General features: G+C 31.5%; 1 protein-coding gene across 1 annotated transcript; it reads right to left on the bottom strand.

Annotated features, from left to right (window-relative positions):
• Nucleotides 1-904: 904 nt before the first annotated feature.
• On the bottom strand, nt 905-23,196 carry LOC123691760 (proton-coupled amino acid transporter-like protein CG1139). Its single transcript, XM_045636307.1, has 10 exons — nt 23,089-23,196; nt 11,299-11,361; nt 6,685-6,801; nt 5,686-5,836; nt 5,269-5,390; nt 4,300-4,384; nt 3,742-3,986; nt 3,011-3,223; nt 1,982-2,151; nt 905-1,587 (listed from the first exon to the last, which is right to left on the bottom strand). Exons 2-10 carry the CDS (start codon nt 11,340-11,342, stop codon nt 1,292-1,294), a joined length of 1,443 nt encoding a protein of 480 aa, XP_045492263.1. The 5' UTR covers nt 11,343-11,361; nt 23,089-23,196; the 3' UTR covers nt 905-1,291.
• Between the last annotated feature and the right edge of the window lie 2,741 nt (nt 23,197-25,937).

Genomic DNA, 25,937 nt, shown 5'->3' with positions numbered 1-25,937 from the left:
ACAATTTGTTCGCATGTAGTATACAATATTATATTACTATAGTTTTGGCCGCGGTTTTAGTTGCGTGTTCTATACATAGAAGTACCTAACAATTTTCATGCATACGTCATAGTAGAATGGAATATAGTTTAGGTTATCTGTTGGTCACTTATATGCGGCAAGAATACAAAATTAACACTTATAAAAGTAAAACTTATATATTAAATAACTCGTATACAACTATATTATATAATTCACCTAAAATTTGAAAAAAATATTATACTCTATATTATTTCCTTGACGTCATTTAAATAATATTACATAAAATATAATTAATAATAATGTCAGTTATTCTTATACAAGTCACTGGTTTATATTATACGCGTGTTTCATAACTTTTGTAAAACATTGTCAGTAAATACAAATAAAAGCAAAAATATCATAATATAGATAGTTCAGGATACATCGCCCATTTTTGCAAGTGACTACTATCAAGCTGATTTTCCGTTTGTAGCTTTATTTTGATGAGACACCGAATAATTTCGTGTACGAAACTCTCGATTGTGGTAGCTAACAGAGATAACAAGGATAACATTTTTTGATTTGATGGTTCTCAAATATTTATTACGCAATTTGTAGGACAATATGTCTGTTGAATTATATAAACATTAACTAAGTGAAAACAAAAAAATCAGCTTGTTAGTAATCATTTATGATGACCTCGTTATCGATACACTTTGGAAAGGGGGACTCTTTGAACCAACCATAGATTTTGTAGGACAAATATTTTTTCGAATAATTTAGGTAATTATCTTGAGATTGAACAAAAAAAATCAGTTAAGTAGTAATAAATATTGGAGAACCATCAAATCAAAATTTTTTATCCTTGTTATCTCTGTTAGCTACCACAATCGAGACTTTCGTACACGAAATTATTGGGCGTCTCATCAAAATAAAGCTACAAACGGAAAATTAGCTTGATAGTAGGTAGTCACTTGCAAAAATGGGCGATGTATCCTGAACTAAGAGACTTGCATCTCCAAATAATTGAATGACGCAGGTACAGGTAGTTTATGTTAATGTTAAGCTACAGTTTTTATAAAATTGTGCTAATAATTATTAAGAAAAAGTCATTGTTCTCTAGGTTACTCTAAACTAAAAAGTATTATTATTTCGTTCTATAAAATATTTATAAATACAACATTATTACAATAGTTTAATTAAATATATCTGCTTTACTATTCGAGCTATTAAAGTCGTTATCACATCTAAGAATATCTAGTATCAACATTCGCATTTGTACTTTATAAATTTAATACATCAATGTACTATCGGTACTATTATGATCCTCCAGTTCAATTTCACTATGAGAGAAATCTTCAATCATGCCAAGTATGGACACATAAGCTCCGGATATCAAAGCAATGATAGATATCAAACAGATAATAATGTTCTTGTATAGACGATATTTGAATATTCCAAAGCCCTTTTCCCAGTGGTAAACTGTATCGATGGTGGCCGGGATCAGGAGACCAAGAGTGGAAAAGAAAATGGCGCCGACGAAACTGATCACCAATTCGAGGTTGGGGAACGCTGCGGCGATAGCAACTGGAAGGAAACATTAGTTTTTTCTGTTAAGGTACTGATGTCTAAGCGGATATAAGGTGATATAAAATGCTATTAAAATTTGTTGGACATTATTTGCACTACCTACTGCTTCAAATTGTGAAGAAAAAAGACACCAAACAACCAACCCCAGTTCAATGATTTCTGACATACGATCCATGACAAACGATCTCTATTAAAACCATAATATTATAACAAAGTAAACAACATAAACATTTACATTATCATCGTTAACTTTATGAATATGTGAAAAAAATATGTCACAACATTAGCTCTTTCTATCATACATGTGCATAATATTCTGGAGTTTTAAATTTTACAAATAAATAGACTTAGTGGATATTTAAAGGATCAACAGACGTTTTCGAAAACTTACCCGTGCCAGTAACAATAGTAGTCCTGATACCAACTTGAATAACATTTTCATAGCTGTTCGACTGTCTCCTCTGAAGCAATCTGCCAATAAACTCCATGGGTACGTAGAATTGTAGCGCGTATGAGAAGAATATTACGACTGCCATGATGACTTTAGTGGCTTGTGCGATCCTGTAAAAAACAAAATTATAATAAAGCAGGAATATGAAACGACACCTATACTTCTAGAAGGACGTATTCAACAATATTTTTTTCCATTATAACCGTTACGAAACTAAAATTGTTTTAATTTTCCATAAAGGTATACCAAATAAGTAAAACTCAAACTCAAACTCAAACATTCAAACTCAAACATTCATTTATTCAATTAGACTAATATTTAGTAGCACTTTCGAATCGTCATTACATAAGTATTTTTAACATTTACCATTAAAAGCTTAAACTCTATTAAAATACCAAAGAACAACTAATATACTTTTATTTGCAATTATAATTACTCCCGAAATAATATTATACAAGGATAAAAAATTATGATTCTAGCCTTTAGCTAATAAATTATTATTTTATGAAAATCTTAAAAGGCTCAATTTAACTCAATTTAACCTTCTTAAAATGTTGAAGCAAATATTTTTGTACACAAGATCGTATAAACTTTGCGTAGGAATACTTTATTTATAATTTATATATTATAAATGATAGGTAGTTGTTAAAGGCCCATCTCTAATTATACAGAAAATATCCCTAGCAATACATAAAATAATTAGCTGAATATAACATAATGACCTGTTTCAAGAGGTGTATTACACAGAATACTAATCATAATATAATATGCTCAATGCTCATAATATTGTTGTTGGACTGTTATGTTGGGCATAACAGTTCCCCTAATCGTATTATATTTCACTAGCTGTTTCTCACCTTAATCTAGTTAGATAATCCACTCATTCTTATTGGCTGATAACTCTACTTCGGATAATAAAAAATCTTAACTTCATACATTATAAAGGCCAAATTACTCGATTAAACTTACATGTCACCTTCAGGCAAATTCAGAGTCACGCTGCCCTTAGCCAAATCTCCGAATTGCAGGTATCCAAAGAAGCCGACAATCCCAAAGAGAGTGATGACGATCACCATGGAAACGTTCCACACCCCTGGACAGCCAAGGAACCGCTGTGGATTCTTCATTTCGTTCTCTACTGGCATCACCACTCCGATGCCTTCCATTGCGAATATTACGGTACTGAAAGGTTAATATAACTTTAGTCTTATATTATTATAGGTACTAGGTTTCCGCCCGCGGTTTCGCCCGCGCAGTCTAAGAAAAACCCGCATAGTTCCCGTTCCCGTGGGATTTCCGGGATTGCGTCATTTTCCCGGCATAAAAAGCCTATGTCATATACCAAATGTCACAGCCTATGTCAAAATGTATCAAATTTCATTAAAATTGGTTCAGTAGTTTAGGCGTGATTGATTAACAGACAGACAGACCGAGTTACTTTCGCATTTATAATATTAGTATGGATTAATAATTATGAATAATTGTTATGTGAATAAATAGAGTATCAAACAGGAAAGTGGGTACAAAAAAGTTACTATATTATAGTCCTTGAAAGGGAGGGTGGTGAAAAAAGTAGACCGAATATTATAACGTCTATTAAAATACGAACTTAATGCCGTCACATTGCCTTAATTATAATAAATAATCAATATTACAAAAAAGTACATGTAGATATCTAAGCTCATTCAACTCATAATTACCTCATAAACAAGGGCCACTGATTCACGTTAGCAACCATTTCACGCTCAGAAATCGGTGGTAAGTCAACGAATACATAATACAATGTGATTCCGAATACCACAACTAATAGTGCATTAGCCAATGCAGAAAAAGGCACTAAATACTTCAAATTTCGTATTTGACAGAGCAGTGCCAAGGGAACCAGGGTGAGAACACAGTATGTCTGGATTGAAAGGATATATCCTGGATAATAGTAATCTAATACCTGTAAAAAGACATTGGGAAATGAATATTTAAGGTTTTAAAATATGGCAATTTTTTTAGTTTACAGATTAAATAAGAACCACAGCTGCATTTAATTTTAATAAAATTACAGTATAAATAATAATATCGAAACAAACTACGATAATTTCCCAAAGATTTTTTTTAAACAAAATTACAATATTCAAATGTAGTCCCATTATTATTATCTCCCACTATCCATTTAAACAGTTCGTAGAAAATGTACAGCAGCTCTTAATTACTTTTTAATTATCCACATATTTCACTTCATTAAGTCAACAGTAACGTTCATTTACCTCTTTACAGGAAGATCCGATGAAAACAACGTAGACACACAAAACGCTGAGGTACGTCACGGCCATAGAGTAATCTATCAACGTTCTGAAAACGAGAAAAGTTAGATCATCAAAATTCTGAAGCATCCTTGCGTTCTATGAAACTTTTGATACATGGATTTGTATCGTTGTTTAAATTTTAGTGAGCTTTTAAAAGTAATTTATTCGAAATGGGAAATCATCAATCTGCCTCTTTTGTTTATGTCCATTTTTCTATTAGCACTGCTGATTAAATCGTGTTAAAAACCGTTAATACATGAAAATACTACGGCTGTTTGATCCCACAAGTCAATAAAATTAAAGAATAAACGCAGGTTTCTTATTTATAAAATCAATTTGTTTGTTACGCTCCTTCAAGCGCTCCTTTTAATAATTTTTTTGATAATAGATTTTGCGTGAATATCTAAAACAAGTTATTTTTTTAGGATTTTTCAAAGAAAGCTATTCGAGTAAAGATTATTGGATGATTTGTTTAAGGAGAAAGGCTGAATGTTGAAAGCTTAACATAGCATCGTATCTATTAGAAGGTATTAGATGCTCGATCAACCAAAAATAAACTCAATGTTCTCTGTACACATTTTTGCTATTAAAAAAGGGAAGGCGTTACAAATTCTGGGTAAATCGATGTAAAAGAAAATGAAATTAGGAGAGTAAACGAAATATAAATTGAATTTATATTATATTGTACTACATGGTACCATTCAGATATTATATGAAGGATATAACAAAAATAAATTATTATTAGCTATAGATATAATTAACAGCTATAATACGCTTTATAACATCTACTTGTTCTAGTAGGTACTTACTTAAAATATTATATTCTTATAATTTTCATAAATCAGTATTTATATACAAATTATTGATCAAAGATCCTTTCTCGCTACACTATTAGAGGTATTATTAGTATAAAATAATATCTAAAATTACTTCACAAAATTGCCCCAAGGCCGCAATCTCTTTGGTCCATATTCAAATGAAGCTCCACAAGTCTCTGCAAAACTCATAGAAGGCTTTTTAGCTTCTACGCAGACTTGTTGTGATATTGTTACCTGAAAATTTTACATTATACATATATACAGTCGCTCCCTTCTGTCTGTCTTTCCGAATGTGTGCAACAGTGGTTCAAGTGGAAGTGTATTTGTTTAGTTTAGCACTACGGGATCGAAGCAGCGGGTGAAAAGCTCGTAATATAACATAACAAAAGTTTAATTTATAATTTATATAAAAATCTATCGATAAGTTAAAAATTAATCTGGGTTATGTAATTCCTGATCATCAGAAATATCTTTCAAAATTATTAATTGTAATGATAGATATCTAAATATATATTTATCCTTTACTTACCACCATCTGAACTGTATGAGTGCATACAAAACCGGCGAACACCGTTCCTATGACACCGGCGAGTAATCCAGCGTTCTTGAAGGCAGCTGGCATGGCCAGCACTCCCGTACCGATGCATGCTTTGAGTATGTGAGCGATTGCGCCTACAGTCCTGTAGAATGAGAAATATGCGTTTTTTTTTGAGAAAGAAATAAACATTAGCAAAAAGAGAAATAAAAGCACAACGGCTCCGTTGGCTCGGTCATGTAGAAAGAATGGGTGAGGAACGAGGACTGAAGAGGGCATACTTGGGGCGACCCCTGGGCCGACGGCCGGTTGGACGACCTAAGTATCGCTGGCGCGATCGAGTAGAGGTGGACCTGCGCGTGCTACGAGCCAACAATAATTGGCAAGAGACCGCTCAGGACCGGGGAAGATGGAGAGTTCTCGTCTCAGAGGCCAAGACCCACTTTGGGGTTTCAGCGCCAGAGGAGTAAGTAAGAGTAAGTAAGTAAGTAACAATAGCATTAGCTTTTCAGGATATTAAATATGGTGTTGTTAATAAGGCGGTCCACACAGATCGAGCTGCTTAGCCAGCAATTACTTTGCGTGGCTTCTCTCTCGTGTGGATTCGCCTATAAGAAGACTAATAATTATTATTTATAAATTACTCCTAGTGCAATGTTTCTTTTCAGCGAAGAGCAAGAACTCTCGTACCAAAAAATAAAAAATTGGAGTAATAGTTATAGTGATATGAACGGTCAACGCTCCAAATAATATTTTGTCGTGAATAATTCAGAAATGTAATATGCACGAATATAGGTTAAAATCATACTCTCCCTTTGATTGCGGTACAAAGGAAGTAATTAGCAATTCTATACACCTTTGTAATCCTGTGAATAAGTGACAAGTGACCTGGTTATTGTAAGGGGTAATAATAGGTCACCTAATATTGATGTATCAATAAGCCATTTATAAGTAACTGATACTTTAATATACTCCTGATCTTTTAGTACTTACGTTGTAGGATGTTCCACTTGTCTATGTTCGAAGGGATTGTAGGCTTTCTCGTTGATAACATCCTTAGAAGCAATACTGAGTGACGATTGGAAGCCTGGATTACTCGTTAATTCCGCTCTGAAATAATAATAATGTTTTCGTGTACCAACAATGTAAATATCAGAGACGCCCACGATTTCGCTTGTAAACACTACGGAACGTGACAATGTACCTAAATTCTCTCATATTTTAACACTGATTTTCACTCCTAAAACTGGTTACTATAGCAGAAATTATTCTATAGATTTTTAGCAGAAGTTGCACCAAATCTAGACTAAGTAATCATGAAATTTTTAGTTCGAAATCGTATTGTGTTTATAAGAATGGTTTATAGCAATTTAAACAAGTTCATTTTATTCTAACGCTTTAAACATCCGCTGAGGCAGAAGATTCAATACGACAGATAAGAGATTAATTCTACGTGTTTCTCAAAGCACGGGGATATTTTAAAGCCTGCCTCTTGGATGTTGTGACTAACTGCTATTACAATTGAAAATTTTAAAAAATCCACACACCACGCAGCTTGCATTTTTCCCGGCTAGTCGTGCTGTGGGGATTCGCATAAAATTATATTTTTTTTTGACTCTACGTGAAATTTTTGCTTAAGTCTTCTCTTAGCTTAAGATGGTTAAAACGAATAGGTAATAATATTGCGTTATTGTTTATAAAATATTGGTAAATCGAGCGCAATCAGACCCAGTATTAATAAACATCTCATAGCATTTCAACAGCGTGTTTTTACAATTATTACAAACTGTATACCTAAAATAATGGACAATACAAATTGGCAATTTGTTTGTTGAACCGTGAATTGGAATATTTGTTGATTGACAAAAACATTTTACGGGTGATTGCTTCGTAACCCATGGATGAGCAATGGTTGAAATATGAAGGTCACAGTGCCGTAGGTTATAACAATACAAGGTCATTGTGTTATCAATGATACATTATATTTATTTATCTCATAAAGGCCGATGGAGAATACTTAAATGTTCGTCCTGGCTCTGCTTGTTACGGGATAAAAATGAATTAAAAAATAGCCAATGTGATTCATGAAATATGATGCTCGTGAAAATTCGTATTTGGAAATCAGTTAACTAAAGAGAGCTGTTTTTTTTTTGTTTTTAAAATTAGTATGCTACAAACATAATATTATAGTTATACCAAAAACTCAATTATTAGATTAGAGGATAGTAGGTATACTTGTATAGTCACAAGAATAGTCTAATTTGCTGCGAAACACTCAACACTAACACTATTATTTCCACGGCAACTTTATATGAAATTATCACACCAAAATTACCTCAAAGGAAGCCTTGGAGAAGGATACAGTATTCTCGTCACGAAAACAAAACTTCAAAAGGATGGAACAAGGGTTGCATATTTGTATGAACGCTTGGTAATAACTTGGAGAACAGGAAGGAAACAAATGTTAAAATTATATAGGTACAACTACATATTAATTGGTTAACATATTAATTTATTTTAAAGTATTGTTATATCTTTATTTGCAAAATAAAAATTATCTAAGTAATTAACAATAAGGGACAAGTGTCTAATGAATGTGTTAGTGAATTTTAATATTTCAATTTCCCTTTTTTTATTACTCGAAATGTAAATATTAGGCATTTCCCTGATAACAGAGTGAGCAATTCGTTTACCATTTTTACCGCTCGCAGTGTTCAATTTACTGTGAATTAAATGATCACTTTCGACAGATTAACGGAGGTATATAGGTACAAAGCGGTTTTTAAACAGACATCTCCTCCAGGCAAACTTAAGAAAAAATCTACGTAGCGCATAAAGTATATACAATAAAAGAGTAGGAAGAGATAATCAAATGCATTTAGTCCAATGTTCGTATTAGTATAAATGACGTAGCATTCGCCTTTGATAAGCTAATTATTGACCAATGCATTTATAATTGAGATTGCTTTTCGACGACACACACGTGATGCCATATACACGTTTCTTTATTATAAAAGACTCATAACATACACACATACCTACATCATCTTTAGTTAGTCCGCTATCACAATAGAATTACACAGCGTATACATTGCATAGCATTGTTTGATATTATCAAGAATTAGTAACGCAATTTCAAACCGCTGAGATTACTGCCTGTTTGTTTGTAAAAATCTTCATTCTTCTATTGTAACTTTGATTTATTTACTATACTATATGTATTACTATTTAATGCCCGATTCCTCGCTTGCGTTTTTTGATATAACGAGATATTACGGAAAGAGAATCATAATTACTTCCCTAGTTAAGATGTTATAGTATCGAGAAAAAACTACATAATATAATGGACTCATTTCATCAGCATAAAATAATGGCTCCAGTGTTTAGGAACCAACTTATGAATGACTAGCTGCGGTTTCACCCGCGTGGCTCCGCTTCTGTTGATCTTAGCCTGACGATATATTATAGCCTATAGCCTTCCTCGAAAAATGGGCTATCCAACACTGAAATAATTTTTCAAATCGAACCAGTAGTTTCTTAGATTAGCGCCATCAAACAAATAAACTCTCGGCTTTATAATATTAGTATAGATATGCCTGTAAATTCCATTCAAAGATACAAGTGCTCTAATACTTCCCCGATTATATTGAATTATATTTTTGTATACTTTTATTATATGATTCACTTACGCACGAATCTTATCATTTTCAAATTTCACCGTCATTCGCAATTTTCACGGCTTATTCAGTAAACATATCACTACCATAATATTATCACAAATAAATTGATTGTATGACGATTTTCCTCGAATTTTAGAGGAAAGTATCATTTCCTTGTCGCGTGATGAGGAAATTAGGTATCTCATGGACTTCCTTGAGGATAATAATATATACCTTTGGACATAGGGAAGTAAATTGCCTATAAATATTAAATTGTATTAATTTTTGTTAGATATAGAATTTCACTAGTATGAGTTATCGTTAAGTGTCTATATTATCTGTGATATTATATATACAAACAATATACAAACTAGAGGTCTAAGTATAGCAGGATTGAATTGGCAGTTGAAATAAAGTATTTTGAATTTTCTAAAGCCAATATTACTGTGAATACCAATTTGACTTAGGGCCGATTTTTCAATGCTTGGATAAAACTTATCCATCCAATAAAGTATTACACGATAGTATTAAAATGTCACGTAAACTGTCAAATACGGGCAATTAGAATACATTTTTAAAATGATAGTTTTATACATTATTCGACGAATAAGTTTTATCCAAGCATTGAAAAATCGGCTCTAAGATAGCCTACTAAAATCTATAAGAACATAATCTAATATAGATAAACAGATAGTAAATCATATTAGTTATAACAAGTTTTATCTGATATTGAAATGTTACTTTTTCATTCTATAAAATAGGGAAACAGTTTTCCTATGGAACTATGGAATAAATGTTGTTAATTCAAGTAGAATTGAGATATTTAACAAAGATTCTGTAATCTATTATACTAATATAATTATAAAGCTGAAGAGTTTGTTTGTTTGTTTGACCGCGCTAATCTCAGTAACTACTGGTCCGATTTGAAAAATTCTTTCGGTGTTAGATAGCTCATTAAACGAAGAAGGCTATAAGGCTATAATATATCATCACGCTACGACCAACAGGAGTGGAGCCACGGGGGTGAAACCGCGCAGAGCAGCTAGTATTAAATAAACAATGATCATATTTTAAAAATTATGTCTTAAATATTTATTTCGGACTATTTGCGAAATAAATGAAGCTATAAATAAACTTCAACAATTAATAATATTTTCCAAGTTAACCACTACCGACTATATCGTTTTGATTAAAAAATTCGAATTTACAAGCATTTTAGAAATCCATTCAACATTGTAAAGTTACGTTGGAATGCTATAAAAATGCAAAAATGCAAAAATGTCTCATATTGTAAGATAGAGCATGTAGTTAAGTATGTCTCAAGAAAATTAATTGTAAATTTTGCCAAGGCATGTCGTAATATATTTCCATGTACCTACATTTTAAATAAAGTGTACAAATACATCGACTTTTCAGAGTTTGTGTACAAACTTGTGTTCAAGTGCGAATTTTTAGAAGCCACATACTTATTATCATATTTAAACTATTACTACCCAAAACACGTCAATAAGCGTGTCCACACAGAGCGAGCAGCCTCGCGAGGCAATTGCTGGGCGAAGCAACGCGGTCAGTGAAGACGTTTTCTCTACCAATTAAAGCGGAATTAAGACGCGATTTCCTCGACCGAGCTGCTTCGCGAGGCTTCTTGCTCTGTGTGAACCCGCATTTTGACGTATTCAAAATATAATATGACTTCTACAAACGCGCACTTTACGACAAGTTTGTACAACAGACTTTCAAGAGTCGGTTTTCACTTAGGACGTTTTAAAGAATATCCCTAATTTTTGGGATCGTTGTAGAGCATTTTTATTATTTTTTTGTGACATTGGTTCAGTTGGGCACAACAAAGCCACATTTTATTTTATTTTACAAAGTTATTTATCACCGCGATTGTGAAGATTTCTTTTAGAAAAACTGCCGACCCAGAAGTTATATATAAATCACTTACGTGGAGTTAAAATTGTCGATGGCGGGCTTTTCTTTTTGCGACATCGTGGCAGTTCAATGAAATCTGAAATTATACAAAGACGTGTATAAATTTGCGTGTATAACAATCTATATAGAAACTATAATCTATGGATGATAGATGTTAAATCAAATTTTGCTTAAAATAAAATCCGATTATTTTAAGCAAAATTTGTTTATTACATCAAATATTACACAATTATTTTACAATATCCTCAAATGATTACCACAAGTGATAACTGCGTTAAAAACAACCGGCTTCAAACTTGCACTTGCAAAAATGCCCATAACATAAAAACTACTGGGCATATCTGAATAAAATTTTTATGGGACCAATTCGACACCATCCCGCATCGAACAAAAAAAGAATCACGTAAATCGCATCAGAAACCTCGGAGTAATTGGTGTACATACATAAAAAAAAACATACCGGCCGAATTGATAACCTCCTCCTTTTTTTGAAGTCGGTTAAAAAGAAAGACAAATTTCTGTATAAAAAATATTTGCACTATTTGAACGTGTACTCAATGCGAACTATGTGATTAGGATAATGTATTATAATGTATTATTCTAGTGACCTACAATTTGGCATTTGACTAACATGTTAAATATATTTTCTTATATTGGGCGGAAAATATCTGAAATATATTATGCTACAGTTAGTGCCAAGTTAGTTTGCGAATAAACTTTATTGAATACAGAGATTTCGGAAGTTTGGGGACATAATATATTACTTATTCGCTACTAAGAACTAGCTTACTGCCCGCGGCTTTGTCTAAAACCTAATAAATTATATATTAAAACCTTCCTCTTGAATCACTCTATCTAATAAAAAAAAAACCGCATCAAAATCCGTTGCGTAGCTTTAAAGATTTAAGTATACATAGGGACAGAGAAAACGTCTTTGTTTTATACTATGTAGTGATTTGTAATAATCAGAACAGTCAGAACAGGCTAGCTTTCTAATAATAAAAAAAGTATCATCAAAGTTGGTCCAATCGAAAGTTCTGACATACACAAAAAAATAGAGTCGACTTGAGAAAATACCTCCATTTTCAATTTGATTAAATAACAATTCACTGGTGATAGTGACATTTTTGCTAAAACGCGGTATTACGAAATTAAATGGCACATGAACTGTATATTGCATATAATAATATCTATCAGGAGTTAGTTTTTTTTTAATCTTAGGGTTTGATCAGACATGATCATGCCACCCTCATTGGCAGTACAAAAAAACAACTATCTACGCTTAACACCTTTTTTTTTTTTTTTTTTTCAAGTGGGGAAATCTTGCCTAAGATACCCACGGCTCCCGGGGAAGGAGCCGTGGGTTATGTCGGATTCCTACCGACTAAAACCCCACCGTGTACCAACGCGCTGCTTTAGACGGGATGCGGGTACACATTCGCAATCTTCCGCATGTCCCGCCCAGCAGTTGCCCGTTTCCAGGCCCTCCGCCACTTGCCCGTTTCCAGGCCCTCCACCAAATGCCCACCCCGGGGCGGCGCAAGCTGTACACGAGCTCACGCCACCCGCTCGCTGATGATGGATTATTCCCCGTTCCATCATCGGCGTTCCCCAAACCCTCGACCCCAGCATCGACCGGCCGAAGGGCGCGCGCCGAAAGGCCCTCTGAAACGTGATTTACGCGTCGAAGGACCCTCCGGCGCACTTTTATAGAGGTTTCCCTCGCAGCCCCCACCTCATCTACGCTTAACACCTAAATTAACAATTTTATAAATAAATCTAGCTTCCTTAAGTGAAGTCCCATATCCCCGTAGTGGGGTAAGGGGCAGATGCATTATGCATACATCTGTTTCACTGATCGATTTTTCTTTAGGGACAAGTAGGTGATCAGCCTTCTGTGTCCTACCAGACCAAGACATTTTTTTTTCTTCGTCTCCACCGGGAATCGAACCCAGGACCCCTCGGTTCTAAGCTCACACGTCAACCACTGTACCAAGGAGGCGGTCAAGCTTAGTTTCCTTAAGGAGTTGGTTAAATGGCTGTATTCGTCTAACACGTGGTATTTCGAAAATGATAATATAGATAAATATGATATGGTACTTGAACTGTATATTGCATACTCTATCAGAAGTTATCAGAATTTGTATCTAAAAACTGGTAGCTCTCTTGCCAAATATAACTTATCTTATTATTTTAAGTGTAACCTTCAGTTACTTAAATCGTTTTACGTGACCATTATTGAATTTATTTTTTATATTATAAAATAGTCAATTGGTCACGTATTTTAATAATTACTGATGTATTGAAATGATGATATTTTACCACATGAGACGACTCACCAAAATCTCGCTAAAAAGGTTAATTTTATAATTAAACTAGCTTACCGCCCGCGGCTTCGCACGCTTTGTCTAAAATTTAATAAATTATATACTAAAACCTTCCTCTTTAATCACTCTATCTATTAAAAAAAACCGCATCAAAATCCGTTGCGTAAGATTTATGCATACAAAGTGATATAGGGATATAGGGACATTGTTTTATACTATGTAGTGATGATATCAAAGTGTGCTTAAACACAAGTGTAATAATAAACTGCAATAAAATGGAGTATGGAGATGCGTTTCAAAGATCGATTTTCTTTTCAGGCGAATGCCGTCTGTGCTCTCCCAGCCTCTAAGTATATCTTCTTACCAAGAACTCTAGGAATACAGAGTTCGTAAGAAGACCCTAGGTTATAATTTGAGTTATCTACTACACTGAGTACTCATAGTCAAATATTTTTAAAATTGCGCCTTATTTTACAAATAATATTGACTGATATGAATGCAGTTTTTACCTGGAAACCAATTTGTAATATTGAATTATAATAATCTGTTCTATCACTTGGATGATAATTGGTTTGACCTTATGTAGACTTTAATATTTTAAATATTGATTTTAAAAGTTTGAAATGGATGTAAATATGTATTTGAGGTATTACTGAAACTTCGGATCTGTTTTGAAAAACTCGTTGTTTGTATTCATAATAACGAACTAGTACTTTACACTTTACATAGATTATAGAATAAATATTTTTGTAAAGCAAATAAATAATATTGACAAAATAAATATGGAAGGAACCGCTATCAAGGAAAACATTGTCAATCTGTCGAGTGTCCAAGGAATGTTGGAAATTACTATCAGCTGATGAAAAATTTCCACTCTACTATGTGTTTTTTTTATTTTATTACATAATAAGTTAATCATAACTAAAATTAACTTCTTTATTATATATACAAAAATTAAAGGCTCTAATCCCAAAAAGAAATCTATATTCGTAAGATACACTGACAATCGTTCTAATATTATTAGCTCTTAATTTCATAGGGTAGGTTTCAATAATTGCAAAAAAAGGTTTAAAATCATTCTAATATACCTACATAATTAGTATATTCAACGATAGGAAACCTTTATTATGAATATATAAGTTAATTTAATCAGAGAAAATACTAATATAAATAAACACTTTTATCTTTAAGTTAAAACAGAGAATCTATTGATTGCGTATTGAGAGTATTTACTAAATATCGAATTCCATAAATTAAGTATTTTACCTACAAGTGTGATAACAACAATTACCTGTAGAAATAGCTAAAAGATCTAAGGCTAAAAGTAACACAATGTACCATTTTCCAGCATTTAAATGTAATTATAATAGTCCACGAGGAAGATAACGTGGTGATTAACTCATAGTTTGTGATAATTTTGTATATTTAAATGTTTCAGATATTGTTGAAACTTAGCATTTAAAAATGCAAGTAAAAATAAGAAAATACATATTTTAGATAATATACCACTATAGAATGCATAAATTATGTACTATCGTGTTATAATATTATATTTCTTATGTATCTACGCAATGACGCGTTTGTCGATACATATAAAGTTAGCAAAATATTATGATATACCTAGTTCTCTTAACTTGTAGGTATTGCTTGTATATTACAATAAACTACGGCTCCTTATATAGTAACAAAATGTTTTTCAGAATCCTGTGTATTATATTTACTACTAGATTTCCGCCCGCGGCTTCGCCCGCGTTTGCAAGGAAAACCCGCATAGTTCCCGTTCCCGTGGGATTTCCGGGATTGCGTCATTTTCCCGGCATAAAAAGCAGCCTATGTCAAAATGTATCAAACTTCATTAGAATTGGTTCAGTAGTTTAGGCGTGATTGAGTAACTGACAGACAGACCGAGTTACTTTCGCATTTATAATATTAGTATGGATTAATTATGAATAATTGTTATGTGAATATTATCCTATGTTTTAATCCAAGTTACCCTCTATATGTGTGCTAAATTTCATTGTAATCGGTTCAGTAGTTTTTACGTGAAAGAGTAACAAACATCCATACATCCATACAAACTTTAGCCTTTTTAATATAAATATTTACTATGAGTACATTTAAATATCATTAGCATCCAGATAAAAACATCTCGAATTTCAATCATAAATAATTTTGGAGCTTTATACCAAACTTTATAAAACTAGAGATCAAAATCATGAAAACGCAAAGACATCTATGTATATATTATTTAAAAATGAAACCCGTTTTCCTTGGTCACGGCATCACGCGTGAACGGGTGGACCGATTTCGATAATTCTTTTTTATTATATTCCTGGAAGTACGAGGATGGTTCTTATGTAGAGAAAACGTAAATATGTACCACGGGCGAAGCCGGGTCGGACCGCTAGTTCTATAATAACTTATCGTAGCTGGTTGATGAGTTTCAACAATTAATTAAGAGTTAAAATACAATTAATCTTCCAAAATAATTCTAGGAATGAGTAGTAAATGTGTGTAAATTCGCAAAAGCTTTTGTTTGAGTATGACAAATAATATAAATGGCGTGTGTGGATAATGACTGGTTAAGAAATGGTTTCGCACCAGCTTGTATTTAAGCTCGTAGATCGTAATGCTTGAATTTAGTCATTAGATCTAGTTAAATCTACGTAATCTAGATAAAAGCCATTTTGATTGTACTTAACGCATATACAAAGTTACTTGTAAAACACCAGCAACCTCGTAGGACAAGATAGCTAAAATCATAAGTAACAACATTTGTAATACGACTTTTGATAATTTGTTAGATTTTATTTTCATACAAAAATAAATATTCATTTAATTTTCCGTTTGAATATTATAAACTCTACGCGAATCCCAAAAATTACGTAAACAAGAAGCGAACGAGAGGAGGAAGAAGCGTGCGCGGGCGTCGCTTCGTCCTTTCGATAATGATTAGAACATAGACACAAATGTTAGGAGAGTACAATAAAAGCTTTAAAAATAATTTATTGCGTTATGCCAATTATAGTCGTAGAACAAATGTTGTTACTTATGATGTTAGCTATCTTGTTCTGCGAGGTTGCTGGTGTTTTACAAATAACCCTATAAGTAGATTACGAATTTTGAAATAATACGATGTAGGCAGTTGAAATATCTGATTTAAAATTCTCAATAACCTTTAACTACATTATCGAAAGTATAATATTTATTTATTTATTTATTTAACGCTTTATTAGTTATACAAACAGAAACCTTAGAATTACTTACAGCTAAAAACAGAGTACAACTAACTTGGCGGCCTTATCACTAAGTAGTGATCTCTACCAGGCAACCACGGTAAAAGGTAAAATAATATTATGTAAACGCATGTAAATATTAACAAATATTTAATCAAATTTTTTATGTATGGTAATATTATGTTTGTAGCCAACAAACAACGCTTTGATATTTCTTAACAAGATTCAGAGGAACTTTCTATGGGGAGATACGGACGTCAACAAGTATTTTACATAGTATTTGATAGGGAATAAGGACTCAATCAAAATAACATAATATCTTGATTATTCTTGTATATATACATTTTCAAAATTACATTATCTTTCCTTTGTTCGGAGCCATAAGTATATGTAGATACATAATATTTTGAAAAAAAACACTAAACTACACGCTCAATTAAAACAACCCAAAAATTGCTTAATTTAGAAAAATGACAATGAACTTCCTTGTAAAAATGTATCTCTTATTATTGTAATGTGCCTGAGATATTCTTTTGTTTTCATATTTAACCACCGTAATTATCATACTTTTAACAATAATTTAACAATAACACTCAAAAATATTATTATATTTCATAATTTTTGCCGCTGGTTGTAACTTGTATGCTAACAAGTTACAACCGTACTTTGACTTTTTTCGTAAAAAAGTTGCTAATAAATAATTAACTCTTATATTATATGTACATATTATTATATCCTCGTTTATGTAAACGTTTGCGCTTACAATCGAAGAAGGTTACATTTTATAAAAAACTAGCTTTCCGCCCGCGGCTTCGCCCGCGTTTTCAAAGAAAAACCCACATAGTTCCCGTTCCGTTAGGGATTTCTGGGATAAAACCTATCCTATCTCTCAAGTTGGATCGAACTGCACATGGTGTGCGAATTTTATTATAATCGGTTAAGTGGTTTAGGAGTCCATTGAGGAATAACATTGTGACACGAGATTTATATATATTAAGTTAATACACGCTCTAGTGATATGATTCTAGATTGAAGTCTCCTGTCTGAGCTGATAATGATGTATCGGCGATAGAGCATTAGATAATACTATAAAAAAAAGTATTTTTTAGTCAATATTTATAAAGTATAGAAAAAATTTTTCCTTAGGTAACTCAAATAATTAATTTCTCCTAGTATGTACTAAACAAATAATAAAAAATCTTAAAAGTTTTAAACAATAATTATATTGAAATTACGTAACATATTATTCGATTATTATAAATGCTTATTCATTTACAATCAAGACAAGATAAATTAACGATTAATTAAAATCACACTTAATAAATACAATTATATCTCTATGAGAAGTGTGGTTTTAATTGAGTTAGTGAGTTATTAGTTTAGTAGTTATTTAAGTAGTATTAGTTATTCAATCAATAGATTGGTTTGTTCATGCATCTTTAAAACACAAAATACTAGCTGCTTATCCGGATTCGCCCGGGATAAAAAGAGCCTTTGCAACTCAGGATTTATTTTAATGGTTTCGCCTGGTAAGAGAATTTTCCAAAATGGGTATCTATTCCTGAATAAACGCATTCAAAGTTCAAACCAACCTTTTACCATTAATTGAAGTGAAACTTTTTTATCGGGGTTGGAAAAAAATTTAGTGTAACATTTTTTCGTTACGCGCCATCCTTTTCTTATCCCTACCACGCGTGAAACGTGACGTATTTCTGTAAAGTTGCATAATATTATAGTAAATTATTTTTTGAAAAATAAGGTCATAAAGATGTTTCACTTCTTTAACGTGTGTACTAGTGTACACTAGTACACACTCACATTTTTTTATTTATATAATTACGTAGATTACTACGTTTGATGAAATTTTTATATACAGTTATTTAAATCTGTCAATTATAAAAAAAATACGATATTATATTACGATAGTACTGAATAATTAGACCTACATCAATTATGAGCATTTTAAATACCTGAAATAGATATTCAAGTATGCTAAACATAAATCAATGTAGTTCACTAATTAGATAACTACAAGTTGAATTGTTACAAGGTCCACTCACACCTGAGGTCAAGATATTCGAGACAACATTTTAAGTGTGTCATAATTAGCGACAATGAACATTAATGTGATTTTAATTGGTTATTTTCCTTTAGTTCAAATAATATTGGACAGTGGCTTTGAATTTAACAAATTATGTAAAACCTTCCTAAAAAACTACACTACTTATTAGAAGCCGCATCAAATCCTTTTCGTTTTTTAGTTCTTAGAATGAATAGGGACAAAGTATATACAGACAGAGCTAAGTGACTTTGTTTTATATATAAGTATTACCTACTAGCCGCTCCGCGCGGTCTAAGAAAAAAAAAAATAATACGAAATTAGTTATATCATTCTGCCTCAATTCGCGGTATAAAAATAAAAGTTCAGGTGTTGAAAGATGCGAGTCGCTGGATGCAATAGCATTTTTTACTGTAAATTTTATAATGACTAATAACTTTGTTTTACAAAAGCCTTATATTATTAAATACTAGCTTTCCGCCCGCGGCTTCGCCCGCATTTTGAAAGAAAAACCCGCATAGTTCCAATTCCCGTGGGATTTCCGGGATGAAACCTATCCTATGTGTTAATCCAAGTTACCCTCTATATGTGTGCTAAGTTTCATTGTAATCGGTTCAGTAGTATTTGCGTGAAAGAGTAACAAACACACACACATCCTCACAAACTTTCGCATTTATAATACATATTAGTAGGATGACAACTAAAAGTAGAGCCCTCTGTTGTATCACATCGCTTACGTAATAGGGATTAAGTTATAATGTTCCTTCCGCAATCCGCATATCATATCTTTTCAACCGACTTCAAAAAAAGGAGGAGGTTATCAATTCGGCCGGTATGTTTTTTTTTATGTATGTACACCAAGTACTCCGAGGTTTCTGAACCGATTTACGTGATTCTTTTTTTGTTCGATGCGGGATGGTGTCGAATTGGTCCCATAAAAATTTTATTCGGATAGGCCCAGTAGTTTTTATTTTATGGGCATTTTTGCAAGTGCAAGTTTGAAGTCGCTTGTTTTTAACGCAGTTATCACTTGTTAGTCAAAGTAAATCCCATTGTTGTTTCAAATAAATAACTTCTTTGACTAAAACATACGTACAAAATTATTATAGTCATAACAATAATAATTTTATGTTTATTGTTTGTCTTCACTTGGGCAGAATTTTTAAGCATTTGAATTATTATAAAATATAAAGTTTCCATAAGATTCATTCATGATCTTAATTATATTAAGGCGATTGTCTCTGTAGCAGAGATAATTGATAAATAATTATTTTATAAGGAAATATTTGCAATATAAATATTTATAGGTACGTATCTGTTAATTACAATGTAAAAAAGTGTTGATTATGATAAAACTGTCCAACATATTTTAACGCCTGTGGTGTTAATTAATTTTCCTTTATTACATTAACATTGAAAAATTAATAAGAAAATAGTCTTATATTTTTTTTTGTAATTTACCTCACTTTAAACTATATTTAATTTTGATCCAAGGTATTCTGTAGTGAGTAGTGACTCGGAAGCGATCGCAGTTTGCCTTTCAATGTATTTTCTTTATTCTCTTGTCATTTTTCTGAAGTAAGACGGTGATAAAATCTATGAATGTATGAGGTTTGTGAAATTTTTATAAATTCTGTGTACGAGCTGTGACCTATATTAGTCTACACACTTAAAGACAGTCAAAGGCTATAAGAAATAATTATTAAGGGTTAACCTATAGGTACAATACAACGTAAACATTATAGGTAATTTTTATAGTACAAATATTTTTTTTTATTTCAATGAACAAATAATTAATAATAATTATTGAACGAAAGTCATTATCTTAAATCAACTCGAATTTTATTCATTATACATCTCGACAAAGTTGTTCACTTCTTTAGGACGCAATAACGTTTTTCATTTAGACAATAATATTATCACGAATTTAATTACCATTTATTTCTGAAATACAATTTATTCTAAAATCTATATCTATGAAAGCAATTTATCGTTATTGCTCGTCAATTTTTCCAGAATCTGTGTAACATTTGTATAGGCATATAATATTATGTAAGAATGTATTGATATCAGTTAATCAGCTTCTGAAGATAGTTGAGAGATGATAGTTAAGATAATATAAGAAATTCGTTTTATCGATTTGTGATATTGTATTTATTGAGATTTGCGTGTTTCATTTAACTCTTTAAATTAAATTATTTTTTTTATATAAAAGTGAAAGAAACAGCAACATAGACAACAACAGCAACATGAAAAACTAATCTGTATACTGTTTGTAACATAATATCTATATACGTATCATACAAAAATTTGTTTTTCATGTCTCTATAATATTAATGTTTCGTAAATTTTAGAAGATCAATGAAGGTTATTTAAAGTTTTTAGATATTCTAAGAAATAATGATACTACACTGATTTATAAATATGCTGTGTGTTATTGTTATGATTCTCTGAAAAGTTTTGATAAATAAAATTACATAACTTAAAATAAACTTCATTTAAATCAGGTCATTTAGAATTTTTTAATTTGGAAAATAATTCGAAGTAATTGAGTTTATTAATAGACTCCATCCTAAGTAACCATAGTTATTAAGATCGATCATGTTTCATTGGTGCAATCCTTATTTTTTATCTGAAAAAGTAAGTGCTTCATTTTAATTTTTAACTGAGGTTTCCTACACGTCGGAAGGTTCACAATCCTCAGCATATTATTATGTTATTTTTTTGTAATTGAACTTAGACTTTTCTCTTAGGGTGTATGTGTATGTGTCTATACACACATACACTAACTTGAAAGGAGTAAGTTTACTCGCACACTGACCTACATCAATATCAGTGAAATATAGGAAAGTGGAATCTTCGGCAGAATTGAATTCTAAATAAATAACTTTGATTTATTAGAAAGTTATATCATCTGCCTGAACTTTGTTCTGAGGATTTCAAAATATTTATTATTAAGTGCCAAAGCAATCGGTAACCTTTCTTGTTAAGTTGTATTCGACTTGGAGTCACATTCCTTGAATTTAGAAATATGAAAGCGTTCTGAAAAGGGATTTCCGAGAAATGATAACTCGCTTTATCGAATAAATTCTGATGATTTCATGGAGACAGCGATATAGATAAGGCTTTGTTTTTTGGCAGTTTCCGAACTTATTGTTTCATTTCTTTTAAATAGTAGATTAGAAGAATCAATTCTTTGAAATTGATATAAACTCATTGTACTTGGAGGACTAGTTTTATTAATATTTTGATAGATTTGATGTTATTCATTCAAATGTTCCTAAATTAATTAATTTCAAAATTAAATGAGCAATTTATAGTATTTCAAAGTTTAATATACCCAAACAATATTATATTCGTCTTTGCTGAGTAGGTACTTATGTATACAGTAAGTCCGGGTAATTGTGAACAGGGGTGATTGGAATCAACTAGTAAGTTTTTTTTTTTCAAATAGATGAATTTCGAAACGTTTGAAAAACCGAAATGGGATCAATTTATTTATTTATTTATTTATTTATTAAATTTATTTATTTAATTAATTTATTTATTTAATTTATTTATTTATAACATTTATTTCAAGTAACAGACAATAAATTGTACAGACCCATAGAATAAATACCTTACAGACTTAACACACATATAATATTTTACTAAATAAAATGAAATCAAATAAAATGAAATATTATTTACAAAATTTGTTAAATAAAAGTTATTTAGAATAGGTGTTAAAAATGTAAGTGGAGTTGTTTCCAATGACCCCTGTTCACAATTACCCAGATAGACCATAATATATTGTGATCTTAAGGGCTGATAGCATTTCCCGTTCACCTAGACTTTTGAAAGGCACAAGGCAAGTTTATAGGTATGTACCTATATAACTGCCTAATAATTTTTTTCTTTTAAATTGAATTGAACTATGTAAAATTTATTTATTTTCATATGATTTCTTATTTGTTGCTATCGCATATTTTGAATGCATCTTTTAAATATATAAAGAATAAAATGCCAACGAATTATTTTTTTTGTTAAATAATACAAAATAACACAAATATGCATGATTGTTTTAAAGGTTTGAGTTTGAATTCTAATTAATTAAAATTAACGACTACTTTATTATTAAATTACTAGCTACCGAGTACCGAAACACACAATTATTATATTTTTAAATAATTAGAACTTACCGTTAAATAAAGTCACGTAAATAATCACGATTTCATGAACATCATAAAAAATCACTCTCAGTGTGACAACAACGACATTTGCGAACCGACTGGCTAAGAACGTGCGCCGGAGTTTGTCGAATGACCGTTCATTGCGTAATATCAATTTCAACCTTAACTCAAAGCGATAAAATTGATATTGCATTATACAGCTCGTCAAGGCTTTATGCACCCTTCATGAGATAGATTTGATGTAATCTATATATTTTCAAGATCGGTTGTTATGTGGATTTCACAAAATATTTGATCAAAATCAAAATTACCAAAAACATGAACATCTCGTGGATAAAGTCTTAAACCTCTTCTCTACCAAGAGAACAATAATATGTGCTGATGGTAATCATTAATAAGCAATAAATTTTATTTCAATTTGTTGTATTGAAATTTTATTCACGTAACTGTCCCTTCTCTGCTCTTAATAATACATTTATGTACAACTATAGCTGCGCTCCGCGGTTTCACCCGCGTTGTTCCGCTTGAGTTTGTCTTAGCGTGATGATAATATTTAATATAGATGAGCCTTCCTCGATAAATGGGCTATCCAATTCCGAAAGAACGTTTCAAATCGGACTAGTAGTTCTTGAGATTAGCGCGTTCAAACAAACAAACAAACTCTACAGATTTATAATATTTCATAAGTATCAGGTGTAGAACAACATAGAGTCTAGAGATATACATATTATGTATAAAAATAAAGTACGAGAGACTCATCCAATGACGTTTTGAAAGAGAAGATAGCAGAGACGACAATAGAGAAGATATTATATCTGTCTCTGACACACTTAACTATTAAATCGTCCCGCTTTTCTCCTTTTCCCATAATGCATTGTCAGTATAAGTATGTAGAGAGAGTAAACATTTGTTACTTTAGTGTTAGTCTAGTCATTTCCGCTATAAATCAACAAAATTTCATTTTTAATGTTGCGAATAGATGAGTTTAAGAAATTCAGAATTAACATAATGCAAATTAATTATTATTAGAAGAAAATTAAGATTAGATTAGTAATTGCTGTAAATCTATACTAAAGCTAGGTAGCGAAATGTTTACACTAAAATAAACTGACATTTAATTTTGCAAATCGCATCGACATAATGATAAATTCAGTGGTTACTACTTTCCTTTACAAGAAAGTTGGCTACCCCTTCTTAATATAACATCTTAATGAAGGTATGATATTTTATTATTTAATGTTTAAATAGATTCAAAGCACTGTTAACACGTTAATTTCTAAAAACCCTATCATACAAAATTGAAACTAAACCCTACATAATCTATACTAATAAGCTAATACTATAAAGCTTAAGATTGTTTGTTTGTTTAGTTGAACGCGCTAATCTCAGGAACTTAAATAATAATAGAGCTCTATCCCAACCTACCATTCCATCGAACACGCCCTTTCCATAGCCCAGAATTTTTATTCCCACATTTTGCAATAGACCTAAATCGGCCGTGGGCTGTATCTCTATGGTGCAGTCATGGGCAGGCTGCGGCTGGTGTCCCACAACACATTAAAATTCTCTAAAGGGGCCTCTGCATGTTGGGCCTGTGTCCTCACGTGTAAGCCTTCCAAAGGACCGGGTATCTTCCTTATAGCGGTACCCGTGTATTATGGAGAGAGCTCTATAATTTATAGGTTTATTATTATATAAGTATTTTAAGCCAAGACGAAAATGTAGCCATTCGAATGTGTGCAACGTCTCTTTGATTATTAATGCGTTTCGAATCAGTCCAAATGTAAACGCGTAAAACAGAATGAAAAAACGCATAATTTTTATAAAACATTTTAAAAAGAAATCTCATAAGTCATAATATAATATATTGTAATACCATTAAATAATCATTTAAATTAATCAATTTAAACCACTGAAAAAGGCGATGCTGTTAAATAATAACGGTAATATGATCGAGAGAAACATCTTAGATACAAAATAATCTACGGAAAGTTCTTGTCATCAGTATCTAATATATATTGAAATCTAAATGTTTTTAACTCATTTCCCAATATATTTGTTTATCGCCTTATCGAATCTTGCTAAACAATTTCTACTTGACATTGTCGTAGAACTAATCTGATAATGAAGCAAGAGGTAAGATGAAAAATAAAGAAAATAAGCGCGGTTTAGCAATTTAAAGAGACTTCGATTTAATATTTTTTTGGTTTTATTTAAGTTACTAGTTTGTTGTAAGTTTGTATCGAGGTTAAATATTGAAGCAAATTTTCTATTTACCGATAAATTGATATTTCTCAATTTATTTTTAAAAATTTATTACGGCCATTTTACTCATTAGGTTAAGTACTTTCGATTTCAGTTTGAAGTTTTTTGATATCTGTAATAGTTATGGAAAAAACCTGTATATATGGCTCAAAAAACAATAGATACAAGGGCCAGGAATCTAACTCTGTTGGATTAAATTTATTTGCAACGACTATTATTTTAAATTCCCACTATAAAACTATTTTGAACAGGAAAGTCTTGAAGGAAATATACAGTGAAATTTTCATTATTTGGATAATATTTCACTACATAAAGAGTCTTTAAATTCAACTCAGGTCTTACGTGCGAGCAATGTAAAGCTGTATCATAATAAATATGTTACAAATCCTTCTTTAGCCGTTTATTCAAATAATAAAGCAGAACCATTTATTACAAAATACTTTCTTAATAATATTAAGAAAGTTTTATTACATACATTTTGTTAGCTTAGCAATTTTACTGGGAATCAATTATTACTTACTACCCTCCCGCCGCGCCGCATCGCTTCGCCCGCGTTTTCTAAGAAAAAACTGCATAGTTCACGTTTCCGTAGG

Source organism: Colias croceus, chromosome 5, assembly GCF_905220415.1.
Source record: "Colias croceus chromosome 5, ilColCroc2.1".
NCBI lineage: Eukaryota > Metazoa > Arthropoda > Insecta > Lepidoptera > Pieridae > Colias > Colias croceus.
This window is presented reverse-complemented; position numbering and strand designations above follow the sequence as displayed.

Excerpts from the sequence above, each read along its gene's own strand:
- LOC123691760 (XM_045636307.1), bottom strand. The coding sequence starts at position 11,342 with ATGTCGCAAAAAGAAAAGCCCGCCATCGACAATTTTAACTCCAC. Across the intron at positions 6,802-11,298 it reads ATCGACAATTTTAACTCCAC|AGCGGAATTAACGAGTAATC; the intron begins GTAAGTGATTTA and ends TTATTATTTCAG. Across the intron at positions 3,224-3,741 it reads CAGTGGCCCTTGTTTATGAG|TACCGTAATATTCGCAATGG; the intron begins GTAATTATGAGT and ends TTAACCTTTCAG.